The 23,230-nt window shown below is 42.4% G+C and overlaps 1 protein-coding gene across 1 annotated transcript in view; it reads right to left on the bottom strand.

Annotated features, from left to right (window-relative positions):
* Nucleotides 1-23,230, bottom strand: part of ZMAT3 (zinc finger matrin-type 3) — a 72,219-nt gene that overhangs the window by 31,374 nt on the left and 17,615 nt on the right. The window contains exon 2 of the mRNA XM_075861646.1: nucleotides 20,310-20,646. Within this exon, the coding sequence (XP_075717761.1) occupies nucleotides 20,310-20,582 (273 nt within the window). The 5' untranslated portion in view covers nucleotides 20,583-20,646. The remainder of the gene's footprint in view (nucleotides 1-20,309; nucleotides 20,647-23,230) is intronic.

Here is a 23,230-nt window from a genome sequence, read left to right on the forward strand (position 1 = left end):
CTCTAAACGTTTTTCGTGGCATTTTTTACGGCCGGTCCTTGAATTTGCTTCAAATTTCCTGAAGGAATTCTGAGGCAGCTTTAATCTGCCTGCAGAAAAACTCTGTGTGAACAGGGCCTAAAGGTTCCAACTTGAATAACAACAAGCAAAGATTTTGGTAAACCATGAGAAATTAATGCAATTAATAAGTGCTTTTTTGGGCACAGGAGTGGAGTCAAAAGAAAGGAGATGCATCAGTCTTTTCCTTATACCTTTCCTTCCTTTTGGATCCACTTTTGGCTTTGACTAAAACAAGAACAAGGCTGGTTTCAAACACAGCGTTTTGGTGTGTTTTTAATGCCGTTTGTATTCCCGCTTTGTGGTGCCTTTTTTTGGTGTGGCCAGATGATACATTAAAGTCTATAGCAGGGGTCTCAAACTTGGCGGTGTAAAGGGGCCACACATTGAAAAACGTTGATGGGCCGCATTACATTCAAATTTGATACAATACAAAATTATTTGTTAATCAATTAGTTATTTGAACTACTATAACAATACTACATTACTATAATAATGCTACATTACTATAATAATACAGTTCGGTTTAAATTTTCATAAAATTTGCGGGTTTACTCCATGTGTTAATTAAAACAATCCAGTTCTCCAATTTAACCCCTTTAGGACACAGCCTGTTTTGGTCTTGTGGACACAGATGATTTTTTCAAATCTGACATGTGTCACTTTATGTGGTAATAACTCCGTAACGCTTTTACCTATCCAAGCGATTCTGAGATTGTTTTCTCGTGACATATTGTACTTTATGTTAGTGAAAAAATTTGGTCGATAAATTCAATATTTATTTGTGAAAAACAGATAGTAATACCACACAAAATAGTTACTAGTTAACATCCTCCATATGTCTACTTTATGTTTGCATCATTTTTTTTCACTTACTTTTATTTTTCTAGGACGTTACAAGGCTTAGAACTTTAGCAGCAATTTCTCATATTTTCAAGAAAATTTCAATAGGCCATTTTTTCAGGGACCAGTTCAGTTCTGAAGTGGCTTTGAGGGCCTTCTATATTAGAAAGTCCCCATAAATCACCCCATTTTGAAAACTGAAGCCCTCAAAGTATTCAAAACCACATTCAGAAAGTATTTTAACAATTTAGGCGTTTCACGGGAATTAAGGCAAAGTAGAGGTGAAATTTACAAATTTCATTTTTTTTGCCGAAATTCATTTGTAATAAAAAAAAATCTGTAACACAGAAGGTTTTACCAGAGAAACGCAACTTAATATTTATTGCCCAGATTCTGCAGATTTTAGAAATATCCAACATGTGGCCCTAGTGTCCTAATGGACTGAAGCACAGGCCTCAGAAGCAAAGGAGCACCCAGTGGATTTTGGGGCCTTGTTTTTTAGGAATATATTTTAGGCACCATGTCAGGTTTGAGGAGGTCTTGTGGTACATAAACAGTCGAAATCCCCCAAAAGTGACCCCATTTTGGAAACTACACCCCTCAATGCATTTTTCTAGGGGTATAGTTAGCATTTTGACCCCACAGTTTTTTTTGCAGAATTTAGTGGAAATAGTCTGTGAAGATGAAAATCACCTATTTTTCTGTGGAAACATAGAATTTTTTCATTTTTACAAGGAATAAAGGAGAAAAAGCACCCCAACATTTGTAAAGCAATTTCTCCCGATTACGGCAATACCCCATATGTGGTCGTAAACTGATGTTTGGACCCACAGCAGGGCTCAGGAGGGAAGGAGCGCCTTTTTGATTTTGGAGCGCAGATTTTGCTGGATTGGTTTCCAGTGCCATGTTGGATTTGTAACGCCCCGGAGGGACCAAAATAGTGGAAACCACCCAAAAGTTACCCTATTTTGGAAACTACACCCCTCAAGGAATTTTTCTAGGGGTATAGTGAGCATTTTGACCCCACAGGATCTTTTTTAGAGCTAAGGTGACCAAAAAACAAGCGATTTTGGCGCATTAAATTCTTTATTTCTTACAGCATTCCGGGAGCGCAATAAATTAAGTTTTGCTTTATTCTTCCAGTCGGTACGATTACGGCGATACCATATGTGTATAGTTTTTTTTTAGTTTTGCAGCGTTTTCTCAATAAAATTAAGTTTCTATAAAATAATTTATTTTCTGAGACACCCTATTCTGAGCCGTAACTTTTTTATTTTTTTGTCCAAAAAGGTGTGGGAGGTCTTGTTTTTTGCAGGACGGGTTGTAATTTTTATTGGTACTATTTTGGGGCAAATGCGACTTTTTGATCACTTTTTATTCTATATCTTGGGTGGGGTGGTGACCAAAAAATAGTGATGCTGACATAGTTTTCCGTTTATTTTGTTTGCGGCGTTCACCGTGCGGAAAAATTAACATTATAGTTTCATAGTTTGGATCGTTATGAACACGGTGATACCAAATATGTGTACTTTTTTTTAACGTTTTAATTTTTTCCCTATAATAAATGACTTATTATAGGAAAACAAAAACTTTTATTTTTACACTTTTATAAAACATTTTTATTAACTTTTTTTTACTTTTTACACTTTATTTTGTTGTTTTAACTTTTCTTTTACTTTTTACACTTTATTATTTTGACCTGCAGCTGTGATCGCTGCTAGAATACATTACACTACCTAGGTAGTGTAATGTATTCCAACTATCAGTGTGACGTCACAGTCACTCTGACAGTGAGGGTATGTGCACATATAGTGACCAAAAACGTCTGAAAATACGGAGCTGTTTTCAAGGGAAAACAGCCCCTGATTTTCAGACGTTTTTTGAGCAACTCGCGTTTTTCGCGGCGGTTTTTTACGCAGCGTTTTTTACGTCCGTTTTTGGAGCTGTTTTTATTGAAGTCTATGAGAAAACGGCTCCAAAATCGTCCAAAGAAGTGTCCTGCACTTCTTTGACGATGCAGTCATTTTACGCGTCGTCGTATGACAGCTGTCAAACGACGACGCGTAAATTACAGGTCGTCGGCACAGTACGTCGGCAAACCCATTCAAATGAATGGGCAGATGTTTGCCGACGTATTGCAGCCGTATTTTCAGACGTAGAATGAGGCATAATACGCCTCGTTTACGTCTGAAAATAGGTCGTGTGAACCCAGCCTAAGGGTATGTGCACACGGTAGCAGGCTTTTACGTCTGAAATGACAGACTGTTTTCAGGAGAAAACAGCTGCCTCGTTTCAGCCGTAATTGCTCCTTCTCGCATTTTGCGAGGCTTCTCTGACAGCCGTAAATTTTTAGCTGTGCTTCATTGAGTTGAATGAAGTACGGCTCAAATTACGTCTGAAAGAAGTGTCCTGCACTTCTTTTGACGAGGCTGTATTTTTACACGTCGTCGTTTGACAGCTGTCAAACGACGACGCGTAAATGACAGGTTGTCTGCACAGTACGTCGGCAAACCCATTCAAATGAATGGGCAGATGTTTGCCGACGTATTGTAGCCCTATTTTCAGACGTAAAACGAGGCATAATACGCCTCGTTTACGTCTGAAAATAGGTCGTGTGAACCCAGCCTTAGTCTACGAGGATCAGCAGAGGCTGATCCTTATAGGCTTCCATACATGGCATTCCCGGAGGCCATTGCATGACCTCCGGATGCCATCACAAGCATCAGCAGCCCCCACAATTGAATGGGGGCTGCTGATGTGCTACAAACCCCCTACATGCGGATATCGCAATCGAGCCCCGCATGTAACGGGTTAATTGCCGAAATCAGCGGCGATGAGCCGCTGATCGCCAACACTGGCGTGTCAGTTGTCGGGGACAGCTGATCTCCAAGTTCCCGATGTACACCTTGTCGCCGACAGTGTGCATCGGGAACGACACAGTGACTTCCTGTCACTCTGACAGGAAGCCTATCAGCACCAGCCGAAGGTTGGTCCTGATGGGCTTCCGTCGATGGCAGACACGGAAGCCATTGTTTGGCTTCCCTTTGCCATACTAACTATCGGCAAACCCCGCAATTTCGGACCGGGGTCTGCCGATATGTTAGAAACTCCCAAAATTCGGCGATTGCAACCGATCGCCGAATTTAAGGGGTTAATTCGCCGAAATCAGCTGCAAAGTACCGCTGGTCAGCAAGAGTGGAGTGTCAGCTGTCGGCGACAGCTGACCTCCCGGTTCCCGGTGCACACTGTCGCCGACAGTGTGCACCGGGAAAAACTCAGTAACTGTAAGTCCTCGTGCGGGAAATAACCTCCCGCAACGACGTACAGTTACTTACTCGTGCGGATAGGGGTTAAGTTTCGCTAAATGCAGTCTGGCAGCTCAGTTGGCAGCGTTTGGCAGACACAAGAATGTCAAGATTGGGCAGCCCACTCTGCCTGGGACTCCAGCTCTGCTCCTGACATCACTGTCCATATTTGGACAGTGATGTCAGGGGCTTCCCCAGAGCCGGAGTCCCTGAGCAGAGCCGCTTCTAGCGCTCTGCCTGGGACTCCTGCTATGCTTCTGACATAACTGTCCATATATGGACAGTGATGTCAGGGACTTTCCCAGAGCCGGAGTCCCGGAGCAGAGCCACTTCTAGCACTCGGACGCTACTCCTTCGGCCTGCTCTTTCCTCTCCCGAGGGAGCTAGGTTGCCCCGCGGGCCGCAGATGAAAGCCTCAGGGGCCACATGCGGCCCGCGGGCCACTTGTTTGAGGCCCCTGGCTTATAGTAGAATATAGGAAAATGCACTGTTAGGGATAGGGATACAGTTACTACTCTCCTCTGCATGGTACCTACAGTCGTCTGGACTATATACTCCTCCAACATCCTGCTCTCCCTTGGGTGTCTTCCACATCCATCTGTAATATTTTATGGTCAGACCATGCCCCAGTATTTTGCACTTTACGACTCCCCTTTCTCACCAGAAACTCCTGGACGTGGAGATTCAATGAGACTCTCCTCTTGGATGAGGTCTTTCTCTCAGACCTGAAACAATCAGTAGGTCACTTTGTATCCGACCATTCTCACGATGTCACATCTCCTGTGGTGCAGTGGGAAACCCTCAAATGCGTACTCAGGGGGATCGTTATGAAACATGGTGCCCGACTTAAAAGAGAAAAGGCTTACGCCCTCAAAATTGCCCTACAGAAAGTCTCCTCTCTTGAGCTGGCACATAAACATGCACTCTCTATCTCAATTCTGCAAGACCTGCCATGTGCTCGAAAGGAGGCCAGATGTCTTTTAGACTCGGTACATAAACGAACCTTACAAATTTGCCATTGTAGATTCTATGAACATGGCGACAAGAGTGACCACATGTTTGCCAGAGCAATGAGAGGCCAAGATTTCCAATCTCATATACCCTTCCTCAAATCTACAACAGGCCTTTTAGCCAACACTACACCTGATATTGCCAAAAACGTCCACACTTTCTACTCCAGCTTTTATAACTTACGCCCCCCTCCACGGGATCCGGGACTCTCCCTCTTCCCCTTTTCCTCGTTTGTCCGCAGAAGACATAACGGACATGGAGGAAGACTTATCCTCTCCAGAAATTCTCGCTATGATAAAAGATCTCCTGGGGGGAAGAGCCCAGGACCGGATGGATATACCGCCAAATTCTGCAAATTTCTAGCTGAACAACTCTCACCTCTCTTACGCAAGTCTTTTAAAACAATTTCCCCTGAAGTCCTATTTCCCCCTAATTCTACTCAGGCGCATGTCGCGGTCCTCACTAAACAGGGTAAAGACCCCCTGTTCTGTGCCAGTTATAGGCCCATCTCTCTAGTCAATGTGGACTTAAAATGTATGCCAAGCTCCTGACCAATAGACTAAAAAACATCTACCCACCTTGGTTCATTCAGATCAGTTGGGTTTCGTGCCTGGCAGGGAGGTCCACGACAAGACCCTAGACATCATCAATCAAGCCCAATTCCATCACACACCCCTTATGATTCTTTAATTAGATGCCAAAAAGGCATTTGACAGAATCAAATGCTAGCTAGGTCCGTCTGGCCAGGCAGTGATAGGCTCTCCCACTCCTAAGCCTGCCATCCTGGGTGGTGGAAGATGGAGTCAGTCTCACAGACATAGAAGCAGGTGCAGACTGATTACCTATGGGCATCGACACAGAAGTTGTGTCTGGCAGATCCTTTACAGAAGCACAGTGGATGCGCTGCTTCTACTTCTCCCATAAGGCCTCTTCGGCCACCCGCACCCAAGAGACCAGCTTTAAAATTGTTCACAATGGTACCGGGTTCCTACTCCACTCCATAAATGGTAACCCCTGGTCCCTGATAACTGTTGGCATTGCGGTGCACCGGGTACTTCTATGACACATATTTAGTGGAGCTGCCCGCTATTGAGGTCTTCTGGGAAGCGGTGTTTAAAGTTATACACGGATCCCGTGGATTCTTGGTCCCTAACTCTCCTGAGGCTATTATTTATGTTCCCCATGCCCACGAATGCATACAAATGATCGCTCATTAGATACTTATTACAGGCAGCAAAGTCAGTCATTCCACGCTAATGGAAATCAGTAGAACGCGCTACATAAACTCACTACATAAACACCTGGCTCCAGTGAAACACTTTCCTTTCGTTCTGTGTACCATACATTGCTGAGCTAATGTTGTCTATGCTGCACCAAACGGGAAGTGAAGTCTTCCCCCACACCTGTTCTCTCCTAACGTGCCTATCCCCTGCCAACCACATACCCATCTCCTGATGGCCCCATAGCTGTCAGATGCCTTTCTGCCTCTTTTCTGTATTATCATCACTAATCAGAACCCTTCCTTCTTCTACACCACAGTACTTCGTATTGGCTTCCCCTCTGCCTTTCCTCTGTATTTCTTTCTTTAACCCCTTTAGGACGCAGACTGCTTTGGCCTTGTGGCACAGTAGATTTTTTCAAATCTGACGTGTCACTTTATGTGGTAAGAACTTAGGAATGCTTTTACCTATTCAATCGATTCTGAGATTGTTTTCTCGTGACATATGATACTTTTATGATAGTGGAAAAATGTAGTCAACAAATTCAATATTTATTAGTAAAAAAATTAGCATTTTTCTAATTGTAAATGGATCTGTTTGTAAAACAGATAGTAATACCACACAAAATAGTCACTAGTTAACATTTCCCATATATTTACTTTATGTTTGAATCGTTTTTTTGAACGTATTTTTATAGGACGTTACGAGGCTTAGAACTTTAACAGCAATTTCTCACATTTTCAAGAAAATTTCAAAAGGTTATTGTTACAGTTACCAGTTTAGTTCTGAAGTGGTTTTGGAGGGCCTTATATAGTAGAATCCCCCAATAAATCAGCCCATTTTAAAAACTGCACCCCTCAAAGTATTCAAAACAGCATTTAGAAAGTTTCTTAACCTTTTAGGCGTTTCACAGGAAATAAAGCAAAGTAGAGGGGAAATTTACAAATTACATTTTTTTTTTGCCAAAATTCATTTCTAATGCATTTTTTTCTGTATCACAGAAGGTTTTACCAGAAAAATGCAACTCAATATTTATTTCCCAGATTCTGCAGTTTTTAGAAATATCCCACATGTGGCCCTAGCGTGGTAATGGACTGAAACGCCGGCCTCAGAAGCAAAAGACCACCTACAGGATTTTGGGGTCTGCTTTTTTTTAGATTATATTTTAAGCACCATGTCAGGTTTGAAGAGGTCTTGTGGTGCCAAAACAGTGGAAACTCCTCAAAAGTGACCCCATTTTGGAAACTACACCCCTCAAGGAATTTATCTAAGGGTATAGTTAGCATTTTGACCCCACAGTTATTTTGCTATATTTATTGGAGTTAGTCTGTGAAAATTAAAATCTACTTTTTTTCTAATAAAACATAGAAATTTGTAATATTTACAAGGAATAAAGAAGAAAATGCACCCCAACATTTGTAAAGCATCTTCTCCCGATTACAGAAATACCCGTATGTGGTAATAAACTGATGTTTGGACCCACAGCAGTGCTCAGAAGGGAAGGAGCGCCATTTGGATTTTGGAGCGCAGATTTTGCTGGATTGGTTTTCAGTGCCATGTCGCGTTTGCAACGCCCTGGAGGGACCAAAACAGTGGAAACACTCCAAAAGTGACCCCATTTAGGAAACTACACCCCTCAAGAAATTTTTCTAGGGGTATAGTAAGCATTTTGACCCCACAAGTTTTTTCCATAATTTAGTGGAATTAGGCCGTGAAAATTAATACCCACATTTTTGTCCACTAAAATGTTGCGTTTTTTCATTTTCACAAGGAATAGAGGAGAAAAAGCCGGCCAAAATTTGTAACTCAATCTCTCCCGAGTATGACAATACCCCACATGTGGTAATAATTGTTTTTGTTTTAATAGAAATTAATTTACCTTTGCAGGACTGATCCTTTTTTGCTTTTCCATTGTAGTTTTTCACTCCCCGCCTTCCAAACGCCATAACTTTTTTATTTTTCCATCAATAGAGCGGTGTGAGGGCTTATTTTTTGCGGGAAATGTTGTAGTTTTGAAGGTGAAATTGGAAAAAACTGTGATATCTCCGTTCTTGTTTGGGTTTCGTTTTTACCGCTTTCACCGTGCGGTAAAAACGACAACTTAGCTTTATTCTGCGGGTCAATACGATAATGATGATACTAAATGTATATAGTTTTTTTTATATTTTACTACTTTTACAAAGAAAAAACTATTTGTTAAAAAAAAAATTGTTTTATATCAACACATTCTGAGAGCCATAACTTTTTTATTTTTTGGTCAATTGAGCGGTGTCAGAGCATATTTTTGGCGGGACGAGCTGTAGATTTTATTGGTACCATTTTTTGGTACATACATTTTGATCTCTTTTTATTACATTTTATTTAGAGCTAAAGTGACCAAAAAACACTGATTTTGGTGTTTTGAATTCTTTATTTCTTATGGCGTTCAGAATGCGCTAAAACTTACAGTTTTACTTTATTCTGCGGGTCGGTATGATTAAGGCGATACCATATGTATATAGTTTTATGTTTTGCAGCGTTTGCACAATAAAATCACTTGTTTATAAAATAATAAATTTTCTGTGTCACCATATTCTGTGAGCCATAACTTTTTTATTTTTCAGTCATAAAAGCTGTGGGAGGGCTTTATTTTTGCGGGACAGGTTGTAGTTTTTATTGGTACTATATTGGGGTACATGTGACTTTTTGATCACTTTTTATTCTATATTTTGGGAGGGGTGGTGACCAAAAAATAGTGATTCTGGCATTGTTTTTCATTTATTTTTTTTGTGGTGTTCACTGTGCGGGGAAAATAACATTATAGTTTTATAGTTTGGGTCCTTACGAACGCGGTGATACCAAATATGTGTACTGTTTTTTAACGTTTTCATTTTTTTCTCATAATAAGGAACTTGTAGGAAAAAATAATCTTTTATTTATCTATCTATTATACTTTTTTTTTAAATGTTTCTATTATCTTTTATACTTAAAAAAAAAAAAGTTTTTACTTTTTACACTTTTTTTACCTGCAGCTCTCATCGCTGCTAGAATATACTACACTACCTAGTAGTGTAATGTATTCCAACTGTCAGTGTGACGTCACAGTCACTCTGACAGTAAGGGCACATTCAGACGTGGCGGAATTGCTATTGAATTCCGCTGTGGACAGTCCGCAGTAGAATTATGCAGCAGCCGTTTTTTACATTTGTTTCTATACATTTTTAGGAAAGTTAGTTCAGACGTTGCAGAAAATAACTGTGCTGAAATTAGCCTGCGGTGCAGATTTTTCCCTCCGCAGCATGCACATCACATTGCGGAGAAGGTGCGGAATTTCAATGCGGATTACAGCCTTTTTCAATGAAAAAACCGAAATCTGTGGCAAATCCGCTGTGATATCTGCAACGTCTGAATTACCTGTCAAATAAGCAAATGTTGGTGCAGATTCGTTGCGATACTGCCCCGATTCTGCACCAACATTTGCAGCGGAAAAATTCCGCCACATCTGAACATGGCCTAAGTCTACGAGGACCAGCCGGAGGCTTCTATACATGGCAGACCCGGAGGTCGTTGTCTGGCCTCCGGATGCCATCACAAGCATCAGCAACCCCCACAATTGCATGGGGGCTGCTGATGTGCTACAAACCTCACAAATGCTGCGATCGCAATCGAGCGCCACATTTAAGGGGTTAATTGCCGAAATCAGCGGCGATAAGCCGCTGATCGGTAACAGTGGACAGCTGACCTCCCGGTTCCCGATGCACACTGTCACCGGGAACGACACAGTGTGCATCAGGAACGACAGTGACTTCCGGTCACTCTGACAGGAAGCCTATCAGGAAGCTGGTTCTGATAGGCTTCCGTACATGGCAAATACGGAGGCCATTGCTTGGCCTCCGGTCGCCATGCTAGTCATCGGCAAACCTCACGATTTCATTGTGAGGTCTGCCAATGTGCTAGAAACCCCTAAAATGCGGCGATTCTAATCGATCGCCGCATTTAAGGGGTTAATTGCCTAAATCAGCAGAAATAAGCCGCTGATCGGCAACAATGGTGTGTCAGCTGTTGGGGACAGCTGGCCTCCTGGTTCCCGGTGCACAATGTCGCCGACAGTGTGCACCGGGAACCGCGCAGTAACTGTACGTCCTCGTGCGCTAAGACACTGGCCACCAGGATCTACAGTTGCATCGTGGTGCGCCTAGGTGTTAAACAGGTATGGTTCGTCTCATCTGCCAGCGACCACAATCAACATATGCCTACGTAGCAGGCACTTATTTTGTCTGGGTCGCATTGGACTTTCCCGTCTCTTGCACTTACTTCCTGCTCCAAGTCATCCCATTGACTCTGACGGATATGTTGGACTGTCTATACGCTGGAACTAACATGGATCTCTGCCTGTTTGCTGGATCTTATGTTCCTCTTGTATGCTTTTTGAATCTCTTGTATTTGTATTTTGTCTACTTCCTGTTGGTATAAAATAAAAATTTTGAATTTGAAAAAAATATAGAAAAATGTCCAAAAAGCCACACAGCATATAAAAAATGCAGCCTGCTCTAAACCTGCCACAAAACCACCCAGATAAATATAGTATATGAATGAGAGCTGATAAATTCTGCTTTAATAGCACTGCACATCTGGCCATTGTGGGAAAAGCCATGTACTGAGTACTGCATCCTATTAGATTTAACACAACTTTTCAAATGCTATTAGAATTGCTGACCTTGTACTGTTCACTATTTCAGGGTGGGAAAATTTGATTAAGTTCATTGAAGATTAAAGCGGTTATCCAGTCCCTAAAAATTGATGGCCTATCCTCAGCATAGGCCATCAATAGCTGATGGGTCGGGGTCCAACTCCTGGGACCCCCATCAATCAGCTTTTTTGAAGGAGGTGCAGCGGTCATACGAGTGCTGCTTCCCCTTCATTTCTACTTGCTCACTGTGAACCGTGGACTCAGATTTTAAAAGAGAGGTTGTAAAAAGATGCCCCGTATGAACTAAATGCTGTTTTTCCAATTTATTTCAATGGGCAGATGTTTGTAGGCGTTCAGCTTCCGTTTCTTCAGGCGTTTTTCGAGGTGTAAACGCCCCAAAATACGCCTGAAAACACTGCGTGTGAACAGTCAGCAAGAAGAAATGAAGGGGAAGTTGCGCTCGCACGAATGTTTCACCCCCTTCAAAAGAGCTGATCGGTGGGGGTCCCAGGAGTCTGACCCCAACCCATCAGCTATTGATGGCCTATCCTAAGGATAGGCCATCAATTTTTAGGGACTGGACAACCCCTTTAAATTAAAGGAGTTGAAATAAAATTGAGGTTCAAATCTTGGTACCACTGCCGATCAGCTGTTTAAAGGGCCACGGCGGCAAGCACTGTTTTCCCTTCGATACGTACACAGCTTCATATTATACAACGCTGCCACATTCGTGTTACAGCTCACTATATGGACAAAAGTATTTGGACACCTACACATTACATCTACAGGAGCTTTATGAAATTCCATTCTAAATTCATAGGCATTAATATGGAGCTTAACCACCCCCGCCCCCCCCCCCCCCCCCCCCCCACCGATAAAACAGCTTTCACTCTTCTGGGAAGGCTTTGTACACGTTTTTGGAGTATGTGTGTGGAAATTTTTGCCGATTTATCCAGAAGAGCATTTGTGAGCTCAGACGGTGATGTTGGACGAGAAGGTCTGGCTCACAATCTCCATTCTAGTGCATCCCAAAAGTGTTTAATGGGGTTGAGGTCAGGGTTCTGTGTGGGCCAGTCAAGTTCTTCCATACCAAACTCACCCAACCATGTCTTTATGGACCTGGCTATGGGAACTGGGGCACATTCTTGCTGGAAGAGAAAAGGGTCTTCCCCAAACTATTCCCATAAAGTTGAAAGCATACAATTATCCAAAATGTCTTGGTATGCGGAAGCATTAAGATTTCCCTTCACTGGAACTAAGGGGCCTAGGACAACCCCTGAAAGAAAAACCCTGTAGCATTATCCCTCCTCCACCAAACTTTACAGTTGGCACAATACAGTCAGGCAGGTAACATTCTCATGGCATTCACCAAACCCAGACTCGTCCATCAGCATGCAAGATAGAGAAGTGTGATTCGTCACTCCACAGAACATGTTTCCACTGCTCCAGAGTCCAGTGGCGGCTGCTTTACACCACTCCATCCGACGCTTGGCATTGTGCTTGGCAATGTAAGGCTTGCATGCAGCTGCTCGGTCATTGATACCCATGCCATGAAGTTCCCAATGCAGTTTTTTGGAGTGTGTCTGTGGGAATTTAATGTTAGATGGGGTTTGGAGCTCTGCAGTTATTGAGTCAGCAACGTTGGCGACTTTTATTCACTATGCGCCTCAGCCCTTGGCGACCCAGCTCTGTAACTTTATATGGTCTGGCACTTCATGGCTGAGCTGCCGTGGTTCCTAAACGCTTCCACTTTGTAATAATACCACACACAACTGATTGTGGAATATGTAGGGGGTAAGAAATTTCACAAACTGACTTGTTGGAATGGCGGCATCCTATTACAGGACCACACTGGATTTCAGTGAGCTCTTTAGAATGACCCATTTTTTTCACAAATGTTTGTAAAGGCAGACTGCCTCGCAAGGGGCCGGATTTTATACACCTGTGGTAATGGGACTGAATGAAACATCTTAATTCAATGATTAAGAGGCGTGCCCAAGCGCTTTTTTCCATATAGTTTATCTCCAATTCAAGTGAATGGGGAAAAGCTGTAGTGCTGTTGTTCGCTGATATGAATGTGTCAACATTGTACATTATGGAGCTGTGTTCGCAGTGAAGGGGAAGCGGCGCTTTTATTTAACCGTATAAACCCCTTTAAAAATGCCTAAAATAAGTTATTAAATAATACGCTTAAAGGGGTTGTCCCGGGAAAAACATGTTGGGAGATGGTGACATCTCCTCTGAAAAACGCAGCAATTCAGTCCACTTTCCGTAGCAGGAATTGACATTCTTACATTTTTACGCAGCGCGTGGATGAGATTTGTTAAATCTCATCCACTATACTGCTACTATATCCACTATGCTGCTACTATATTCTGCAGCATTTTTTCTGTCTGAAATTCCAGACGGAAAAAACGCAATTCCGCAGCGTGTGGACGAGCCCTTACTCTACTTCACTTTTAAAGGGAACCTGTCACCAGTATTTCACCTATTAAAACAGCAATACCTGGTGGAGGTGGGTAAAAAAAAAATTTTTTTTATGTAACCTATAATTATCTTCTCAGTCGGCTCTGTACCTTTAGTATTCAGTTTTTTAGTGTTCCCGAACTGTATGCTAATGAGCATAAAAGTCATATCTTCATTCCTCAAGCCTGAGTTAACCCCGCATCCTTACTATTTATGGACAGCTCCTTGCCTCCCCCCAGCACACCCCTGAGCATCGATGCCCTGTTCTGGTGCATGCGCACAACGGGACACCATAGCGTCGCAGTGCAGTAACTCGATTTGGGGCCTGGGCGAAGCAGGGAAGGGTCACGGGACCATACACGACAGGCGTATGCGCCCTATCTCTGATGAGATTTCGACATTCAGGGCGAGCCAGTTTTCGGCGCTGGGCGGGCATAAGAATTTGAACGAACGAGACTGCCGGATTATTACCATAAAAGGTGTCAAATGTTTGCAGATCGTTATTTACGGTCGGAGGAGTTTAGGAGAGGGGATAATGGCAATGGGCTTTTGACAGTAGCGGCCAGCGAGGGGTGAGTAGAGTTCAATAGGTGAAATGCTGGTGACAGGTTCCCTTTAAGCTTCCTTTTGGGTCCAAACCCGAACCTTGGGGATAGGCTTCTATCATTTCCAGATGGTTTAAAGAGGCTCTGTCACCAGATTATAAGTTCCCTATCTTGTACATGATGTGATCGGCGCTGTAATGTAGATTACAGCAGTAATTTTTATTTCGAAAAACAATCATTTTTTACGGAGTTATGACCTATTTTAGCTTTATGCTAATGAGTTTCTTAATGAACAACTGGGCGTGTTTTATTTTTTGACCAAGTGGGCGCTGTGGAGAGAAGTGTATGACGCTGACCAATTCACGACCAATCAGCGTCATACACGTCTCCCCATTCATTTACTCTGCACATAGCGATATAGCTATATCGCTATATGCAGCCACATAAACACACTAACGTTACTGCAGTGTCCTGACAATGAATATACATTACCTGCAGCCAGGACGTGATGTGTATTCAGAATCCTCACCACTTCTGTAGCGTCTGTGTGAGACTACAGCAGAGCACAGCGAGATTTCGCTGTAAATGACAGTTTACAGCGTAATCTCGCGAGACTACGCCTGCTATGCTGTTACTCACAGAGAAGTGCAGAAAAGTGGTCAGGATTCTGAATACACATCATGTCCTGGCTGTAGGTAATGTACTGTATATTCATTATCAGGACACTGCAGTAACGTTATAGTGTGTTTATGTGGCTGAACATAGCGATATAGCTATATCGCTATCTGCAGTGTAAATGAATGGAGAGAAGTGTATGATGCTGATTGGTCACTGATTGGTCAGCGTCATACACTCCTCTCCACAACGACCACTTGGTCAAAAAGTAAAACACGCCCAGTTGTCCATTGAGAAACTCATTAGCATAAAGCCAAAATAGGTCATAACCGTCAAAAATTATCGTTTTTCTAAATAAAAAACACTGCTGTAATCTACATTACAGCGCCGATCACATCATGTACAATATAGGCCACTTATAATGTGGTGACAGAGCCTCTTTAAGAGCATTCTACACGTTCAATTAAAGGGGTTGTCCCGCAATTAAAAATGACATTTCTCCGTCATGCAAAACATACAAATTTTTTAATTAAGAATATTAAAAAAAAAAAAAGCTTCTGTGTCCAGATATTGCTGTCACATACTTGTTATGGCACCTCCCTTAGTTTCCCTCTCAGGACATCCATATAATGTATCCTGTGCTGGTGGATAGACATGCGCTGTGGCTCAGTCCCACCACTTGGAATCTGTGGAATGATTCCTGCTATTGTGCAGGCCAGACAATGAGAACCAGCGTACTAGAAGCAACTTCCTCTCACCCGCACTGAACACCTTGGGCCTTGTTCATGCAGCATATTTTCAGGCATATTTCGGAGCGTAAAATACTCGTATTATGTCTCGAAATACACTTGAAATATGCCTGCAAACAGCTTCCCGCTGATTTCAATGATAAATACGCTGTGTAGTTCATATGAGAAGTATTTTTCCGCTGCTGAATTTAAAAAAAACGACTCAAACATATATGCTTAGTAAAAAAAAAGAAGTGATATGTCACTTCTTGAATCGTTTTCCAAGCTAATTTTTCCCAATGACACTTCAAAAAAGCCATGACAATATGCCTAAAAATACACTTCAAAAACAAAAAACACTTTGAAAATCATCTTTAAAAATACCTGGTTCTCTATTGTGTGAGCCGTGTACTTTTCAGCCTAAACATACACCGTGTGAACATGGCCTTAAGTAGACGTTCTGAGAGAGAGCACCAGGGGCACCATAACAAGCACATAACATCAAAATCTAGACACAGGAGCATTTTTTAACCCCTAATTGCACCATGATGTACATGTATCTCATGAAATGCCTCATGTTAAAGGGTTATTACCATCTTGGCGATTATTTTTCATTTATTTTTTTACTAGCTCAAATGCATAATAAAAACAGAATCTCCCGATGTTGTCAATTTAATTTTGTTACCATGATTTTTGTTTTCACAGTGTCTTTTGGCTGCTCTACGTTTTCACGATCAGGACTATTTGTGTGAAATACAATCCTCGTCACCCACCCATTGCTAAGATCCCTATCGTTTCACTCGCACAGGGATTTCCTTCATCCGGGCTCAGCAGTTATGTGCCATCTGCAGCACTATAGAACGGCTCCCGGGCTACTGCGCATACTCGGGAGCCGTCCTATAGATTTGAATAGAGCTGCGGTGAGGTGGCCGGGCAGGAAGCTGCTTCTCATGCTCCAGCATGCGCGCACCCGAGTTCCCAGCCATCCTCAATGTAAAAAGATGTTAGAACGGCACAAAACGCGGCCACCGCTTCTAGACTGCGGCGGTGGTCGTAACCGTAGACAACGGCTGCCAAACAGTAAAGAGGAGCCTGGGTGGAGAGGAATCTTCATCTGGATAACAGAAGGGCCTGACAAGTGTAATACTGACATGCAATAATGCTTTGGAATGCTAAGTATTCCAAAGTATCATGGAAGCGATCCATCCGCTTCAATATCGCGGCTTCAAGTACTCTAATGGTACAAAAAAAACAAAACGATTTAAATTAAGTTTAATAAAGTTTAACTTAAAAAAGTCTCTTCCTGCAAAAATAAATAAATAAACCCCCTTTTTTTTTTATTGAAAATTATTATTTTTTTTTTAAACAGTTCAGCATAAAAAATACATATTCGTTACAATTGTAACGACCCATAAAAAAAAAAAAAGAAATAGCACAGAACCAAGTATAATCTATGCAGAGTATAAATTCATCTTTATTACATTCACATCAGAACACATTAAACTATTCAAGATTCAAAATATACATTATAAGACGGGGACATACAGTGCCTTGCGAAAATATTCACCCCCCCCCCAGGTGTTTTTGCTGTTTTGTTCTATTGCGACACATCTACACACTGGGGTTTTTGCACATTCTTCCAGGTAAAACTGCTCCAGCTTCTTGAAGTTAGACGTTCCGTCAGTTTACATCAGTTTTCTAGACCTGCCACAGATTCTTAATCAAATTGAGGTCTGGGCTTTGACTAGTCCATTCCAAGACATTTAAAGGGGTTATTTTAAAATTGATGGCCTCTCCTTAGCATATCTGATAGAAAATAGAAATAAACACGTATAAAACCTGCAGCCTCTTCAATGTTTACCATGGGTGTCACTCCTGTTCGTACTTGCACATACCGTTACTTTCGTAGCAGTTGTGCAAAGTATTACAGCACTGTCCCATTCACTTGAATAGTTCAACGCTATAAAATCTTGCACAGCTACTACAAAAGTAATGGAAGGAATGAAACCCGAGATAAACAATAATAAGGCTACAGCGCTCGTATAAGTGCTACGGCCCCTTCAAACAGCTGATCGGTGGGGCTGCCAAGAGTCGGACCCCCACAGATCTAATATTGATGGCCTATCCTAAAGATATTGGATTGAGGTCCGTCATTGACTAGGCCATTCCAAGACATTTACAGGTTTCCCCTTAAACCCCTCCAGTGTAGCTTTAGCACTGTGTTTAGGGCCATTGTCCTGCTGGAAGGTGAACCTCCGTCCCCAAATCTCTGACACACAAACAGGTTATTCCTCAAGAATTGCCCTGTATTCACTGCTACTCATCTTTCCTTCAATCCGGAAAAGTTTTCCAGTCCCTCCAATGAAAATCATCCCCACAATATGATGCTGCCACCACCATGCTTCACTGTGGGAATGGTGTTCTTATGGTGATGGGAAGAGTTGGGTGGATACATATGCACTCACAACTTTTTTTGTTAAGTTAATTATTCATTCCACTGTAACAATTTGGACTATTTTGTCAGGCCCATTACATAAAATCAAATTTGACATCCATTTTAATTCCAGGTTGTAAAGAAAATCGGAAAACACAATGGGGGTGAATACTTTCGCAAGTCACTGTATGTTTACCAAATGAGATCCCAGCAATATGTACATTTCTTCACTGAACACTCCCTAGCCCCTCGCCTTGGTCTTGAGTGACAGCTCTAGCGTCCAAATCAGTTGATCACTAGAGACTTGACAGAGAAGACATTACAATGTCATCGTCTCAGTCATGTAACCTGCATGGCCGTCACTAGTATGGTTACGCAGCTCTCACCATCGTTTATATAGCGCTGTCAGCAGTTTTGAGGGGTAAAAACTGCTGAAAGATTTGCTTTAACATGGATATGACCCCCATCTTATAATGTATATTTTTCATCTCCAAACATTTTATGTATTGTGAATGTAATAAAGAGGAATTTATATATTACTCAGTTCTGTGATATTTCTCTCTTTTTTAGTGTGTTTGTATCTTAAAGAACACAGGACCTTAAAGAGGTTGGCCCACGAAAAACATTTATCACCTATCCAAAGGACTGCAGATCTGTGAAACTCTCCTTCAAAGGGGTTGTTCCAGCTTAGAAAACCCTTTTTGACATACCCTATTAGAGAATTCTGAGTTTTTTGATCCTGTTCAGGATCATTTCTAGTGGAGAGCGGTTACAAAGTAGACAAGGTAGTCTGACAGTAGAATAGCACACTTAAGGGGCCTTCTTTAAAATCCCAGGCAGCCATGACAACAATCGGCATCCTGCCAGCGTGTCGTTGGGGGCCGACGACCTATCAAAGGGGGGCACCCCCTCATTCTAACAGCTTAGTTGCCGCTGTCGTTATTGACTGCGGCATCTAAGTGGTTAAACAGTTGGGATCAGAGTTATCTCCCCTTCTTTAGGTCCCCCCCCCGCTGCCATGACAACCGTAGGCACCCCGCGATCGCGACGCTGGGGGAGGGTGATGGACTGTCAGAGGGGTGCCCCCCTTTCTTAACAGCTTAGATGTGGCAGTCGTAGTCGACCGCGCCATCTAAGTGGTTAAAAGGCCAGGAAGAGCGATCTATGTTCCTGGCCATTAGTGCGAGGTGTAAGCTGTAATACACCGCTGAAACCTGTGTAGTATGGAGCGGGCTCAGCGCATGAGCCGAACCCATACTTCAGTCCCTGCACCAGGACGTCCCGTCACGTCCTGGTGCATGAAAGAGTTAACACAAAAATTGATAAACAAAATATTTTGCTGACTTTGTGTGAAATAACTCGACTGGCCTTCAGAGACTCCTGACCTCAACCCCATTGTACATCTCTGGGATGATTGGATGCACAAACTGTGAGCCAACCCTTACCTCCCAGCATCCGTGCCCAATGACACCAATTTTCTTATAGCGGACTGGATGCAAATTTCGATACCAACGTTAAAAATTGTAAGGTAAGCCTTGCTAGACTAAGCAGCTACGATGTCCATGGTTCTGGAATAACATGTTCAGTGAGCACATATGGACTGTGTGTCCACTTAAGGTCCTTATTTTACCCGCAGATTTCTACCGGTAAACCAGTGCTGATCAACTATATAGAATGTAGATCGGAGCTCGTTCAGCTCCATTTACATGGCACAATCATTACCAATCTCGTTCATCCACATACAGTTTGTATCAATGTCGGCAGCACAGCCCGTTTAAATGAGATGTGCTGACAACAGCGATGATTTCTACTGCTGCATAAAAGATGCGATTATTTAAAATTTTGCCTGATCACTGGGCCCTTTTACACATTGATAGCCTGATGAAGACGCCAGTCCGGCATAGAAATGCGTAGCTTGTCGACCCTGCACACCAATATTAAATTATGAACTTTGCTTAGCCTCATTGCCATTCATTAGCAGCGCCAATTTGGTTCCATTTTTTCTTTTTTTTTGTTCATCTTTTACACTGGCTGACCAGGAACGAGCATTCTGTTCCCCTGATCATCGGCCCATGTAAATGTGCCTTTACTTTTGGCCATGTACAGTAGTAGTATTTTTCAAAAGCTTTGCTACATCTACCATAACGCATCACCACAGAGAACTTTCTGTACAGACATCAAGCCTGCAGGACCGTGCAGCTCAAGTTCTATCAGGAAAGCCAGCAGATTTGTGTGTGACTGGAGAAGATATGATATAACTCACGTTTAGTACAAAATAGGAAAATCAAACTAACATTATACGGAAAAAAATTCTGAAGTAGAGCTTTAAGCTCTTTATTATCAGGACTACACACTACTATGTATGCCAGGAAAAACTTTAAAAGGACTAAGCAATGCCAGCCTCTGCTTCCCTTACCTGATAGTGCGCCTGAGCTTGCTGTGCAGAATTTAAAGTGACATTGCACAGCTTACAAGAAAGTGGTTTACACAGGTCTTCCAAGGACGAATCTAGCTCCACAACTTCATCCTGTGTGGCTTCTAGGGAAGGTGGTGGAGATGCAAAGTCAGGTCTTCTCTCTGAATGAAGCTGCACAGGAAACACTATTTGATTTTTGCTCATTCCTATGGTGGATGGAAAAGCAGATGGCTCTGGTTGAGACGGCAGCCTGGCATGTTGTAACACAATCATTTGCCCGGGTTTTATGCAAAATCAGTTCTGAATGTAAATTCTTTGCCCGCAGCAGCGAAGATTACTTGAAGGAAGAAAAACAAAAAAAATACACTTTTTATACATAAAATATATTTCTAGAGATTTGAACTCATCACAAATACAGTACACTGATAGATTTTGCAGTTATATGCTTACTGGCAGCTATAATGACTTATATTGAAGGAGAAGAAGCTAGCTACTTCCTCCCTTACTGATGTCACAACAGAACTTAAATTCCAAACTTCCAACATGCTTTGTTTTTTAATGATTTAAAAAAAGGAAAAAAAATAATTTATCTATACATTACATAAAATCACTGGTCTGTCTCAAATATCCGTGATAAGCGAATAAACATTTTACAGATACCAGATCATATCTTACACTTAACAGATACAGATTAAATCAAGTATGTCTCTGCACAGTCAGAGGGACAGGAGACATAGGGTACTCCGACTGCAAATGACTGCCAGGGACAAATGAAGAAGTGAGGAACCTCTGGGTGACTAGGTGATAGAGAAATCAGCCCCATGAGAGATAACAGGCCAGACAATGGTAGATGTGAGACAGCTACTTCCTGTCCCAATAACTGAGGGCCAGAAAACGCTTCAGCACAAAAGCTTAGGTCTTGCATGCATTCATCGGCAGAAATCTTGTGTGATGGAATTATTATTATGCTGTATGATAGGTATATATAACTTTTAACCCCCTAATAGTCTCATTGACATTTTTTTAGATGGTAGCTTCATTTTTTATTGTAGAATTAAGGTCGCAAGTAAATAAAGTTGGCGCATAACTCAATTTCCTTAAGTGCAATTTAACCCCTTAGTGACGTAGAAATGTTCGCCTTAAATAGGCACTGCACTTTGAACAAGGGAACAGAATGAGAGACATTTAAATGGAGTACGAACAAAGTGAGGAGGACATTGATTGAAGCGGCGGTTGAGCATGTATCCTGACACTCCATTAAAAGACTTGACAGAGATAGCGGAGTGCTGAAGTAAGGAGGAACGGGGGCACAGAACCCCCGTTCTAGTGATCGGTGGGGATTCAGGCGATGAGACATTTATTCCCTTTAAAAAATCTATATATGTATTTCCACCTATTAAAATGGTCAGCTGGCTGCCAACATAGAAGACTCAATATCTGTGCTTCCTGGGCTACCTAATTTGTATCTAGTTTATCATTGTAAAAGACTGGAAGCAGGTTCCGAGTCCAGTGGCTGAAATAATCTGGAATGATGTTGTTATTAAGCAAGAGGTTCTGTACATAGATAAGGAACCGTTTGAGTGGAGGGGAACATGCAGACATGAGCAAGAACAGTGATTTTCAACCTGTGGTACCCAAAGGGGGTACATACCGCAGCCTCAGGGGCTACACAGAGTGCTAAAAAAACAAAATTTAAGCTGGCTTTCATTGCTGGCTGCTAAGAAACTGATGTGCGAGCCAACGTGCTTATAAAGTAAGCACATCAGCTTTTAAAGCCTGCACACATCAAAAAGCTTGCTCTGCTCCCTTCTCCACTTCTATCACGGGCCCGCTGCTGCCGATTCTATGAGGGTCTGATCTGGGGTCTATCAGTATTAGGTGGTGTTCTGTGGGGTCTAACATTTTTATGGGGTCTGATCTGCGCTGTCATTATTAGGGTGTCTGGTCTAGGGTCTGTATAAAGGGGGTCGGGCCATGTCTGATGTGTGGCCTGCAATCATTTAGGGCCCTGCTGAAGTTAGTCATATGTGCTATTTGTGATTCAAATGCTGTTATTTGGGGGCATGTCATATATTAACGGGCAGGGCATAACAAAAATGTGCGCACCGCTTTTTGCTCCAATCTTCTGGTCAGACATCATGAATGGGTTCCGTCAAAGTATTCATCATTTTGATGGGAAGAATAGCACAGCATGCTCTGCTATTGTTCCCCTCAAATGAGATGGAGCCTATGACAGTAGTGTGAGCAGAGCCTTATAACTGATCCCTTTCTTGTGGGGTATTTGGTTGCAACTTCTCATCACTAAGAGGTGGTTGGCTTAAAAACATTGAAGAAAAACTGAGCTAGACTAAAGGTAGGATGCTAAATATTCTGGCAAGGCGCAAGGGCAAGGTTTACATAGGAGTTCAGAGGGTGAGGCTGGACAGATCCGGAACAAGATTGCTAAACAGCAGACCTTGGTGAAACTGGAAAAGGACACTGGAAAGGGAGCTGTCCAGCATCCCAGATAGCTCAGTGAGTAGTGCTGCTACCTGGAACAGAAGATTTTCTAGGATTGTTACATTCATACTAGAACCGAGTAGCAATAGAGGTCATGGTGCTGAAATCTTAGATCATATACACACACACATATATATATACACGCACAAATATATATGTCACACATGTATCTATATGCACGCACATACACACACACACACATATATATATATATATATGTGTTCACAAACACACACAGATATATCTCTTAGGCCCCATGCACACGGCCGTGCGTGTTATCACGGCCTGCGATTGCGGGCACGGCTGGCCGCCGACTGCCGTGCACATTACAAAGTATGGGAGCACGGCCTGCAAAAGAACGGACATGTTCCATAATTTTCGGAACATTTCTACGTTACGGACACCCATCCGTAGCTATACGG

The sequence above is a fragment of the Rhinoderma darwinii genome, chromosome 4, assembly GCF_050947455.1.
Source record: "Rhinoderma darwinii isolate aRhiDar2 chromosome 4, aRhiDar2.hap1, whole genome shotgun sequence".
NCBI lineage: Eukaryota > Metazoa > Chordata > Amphibia > Anura > Rhinodermatidae > Rhinoderma > Rhinoderma darwinii.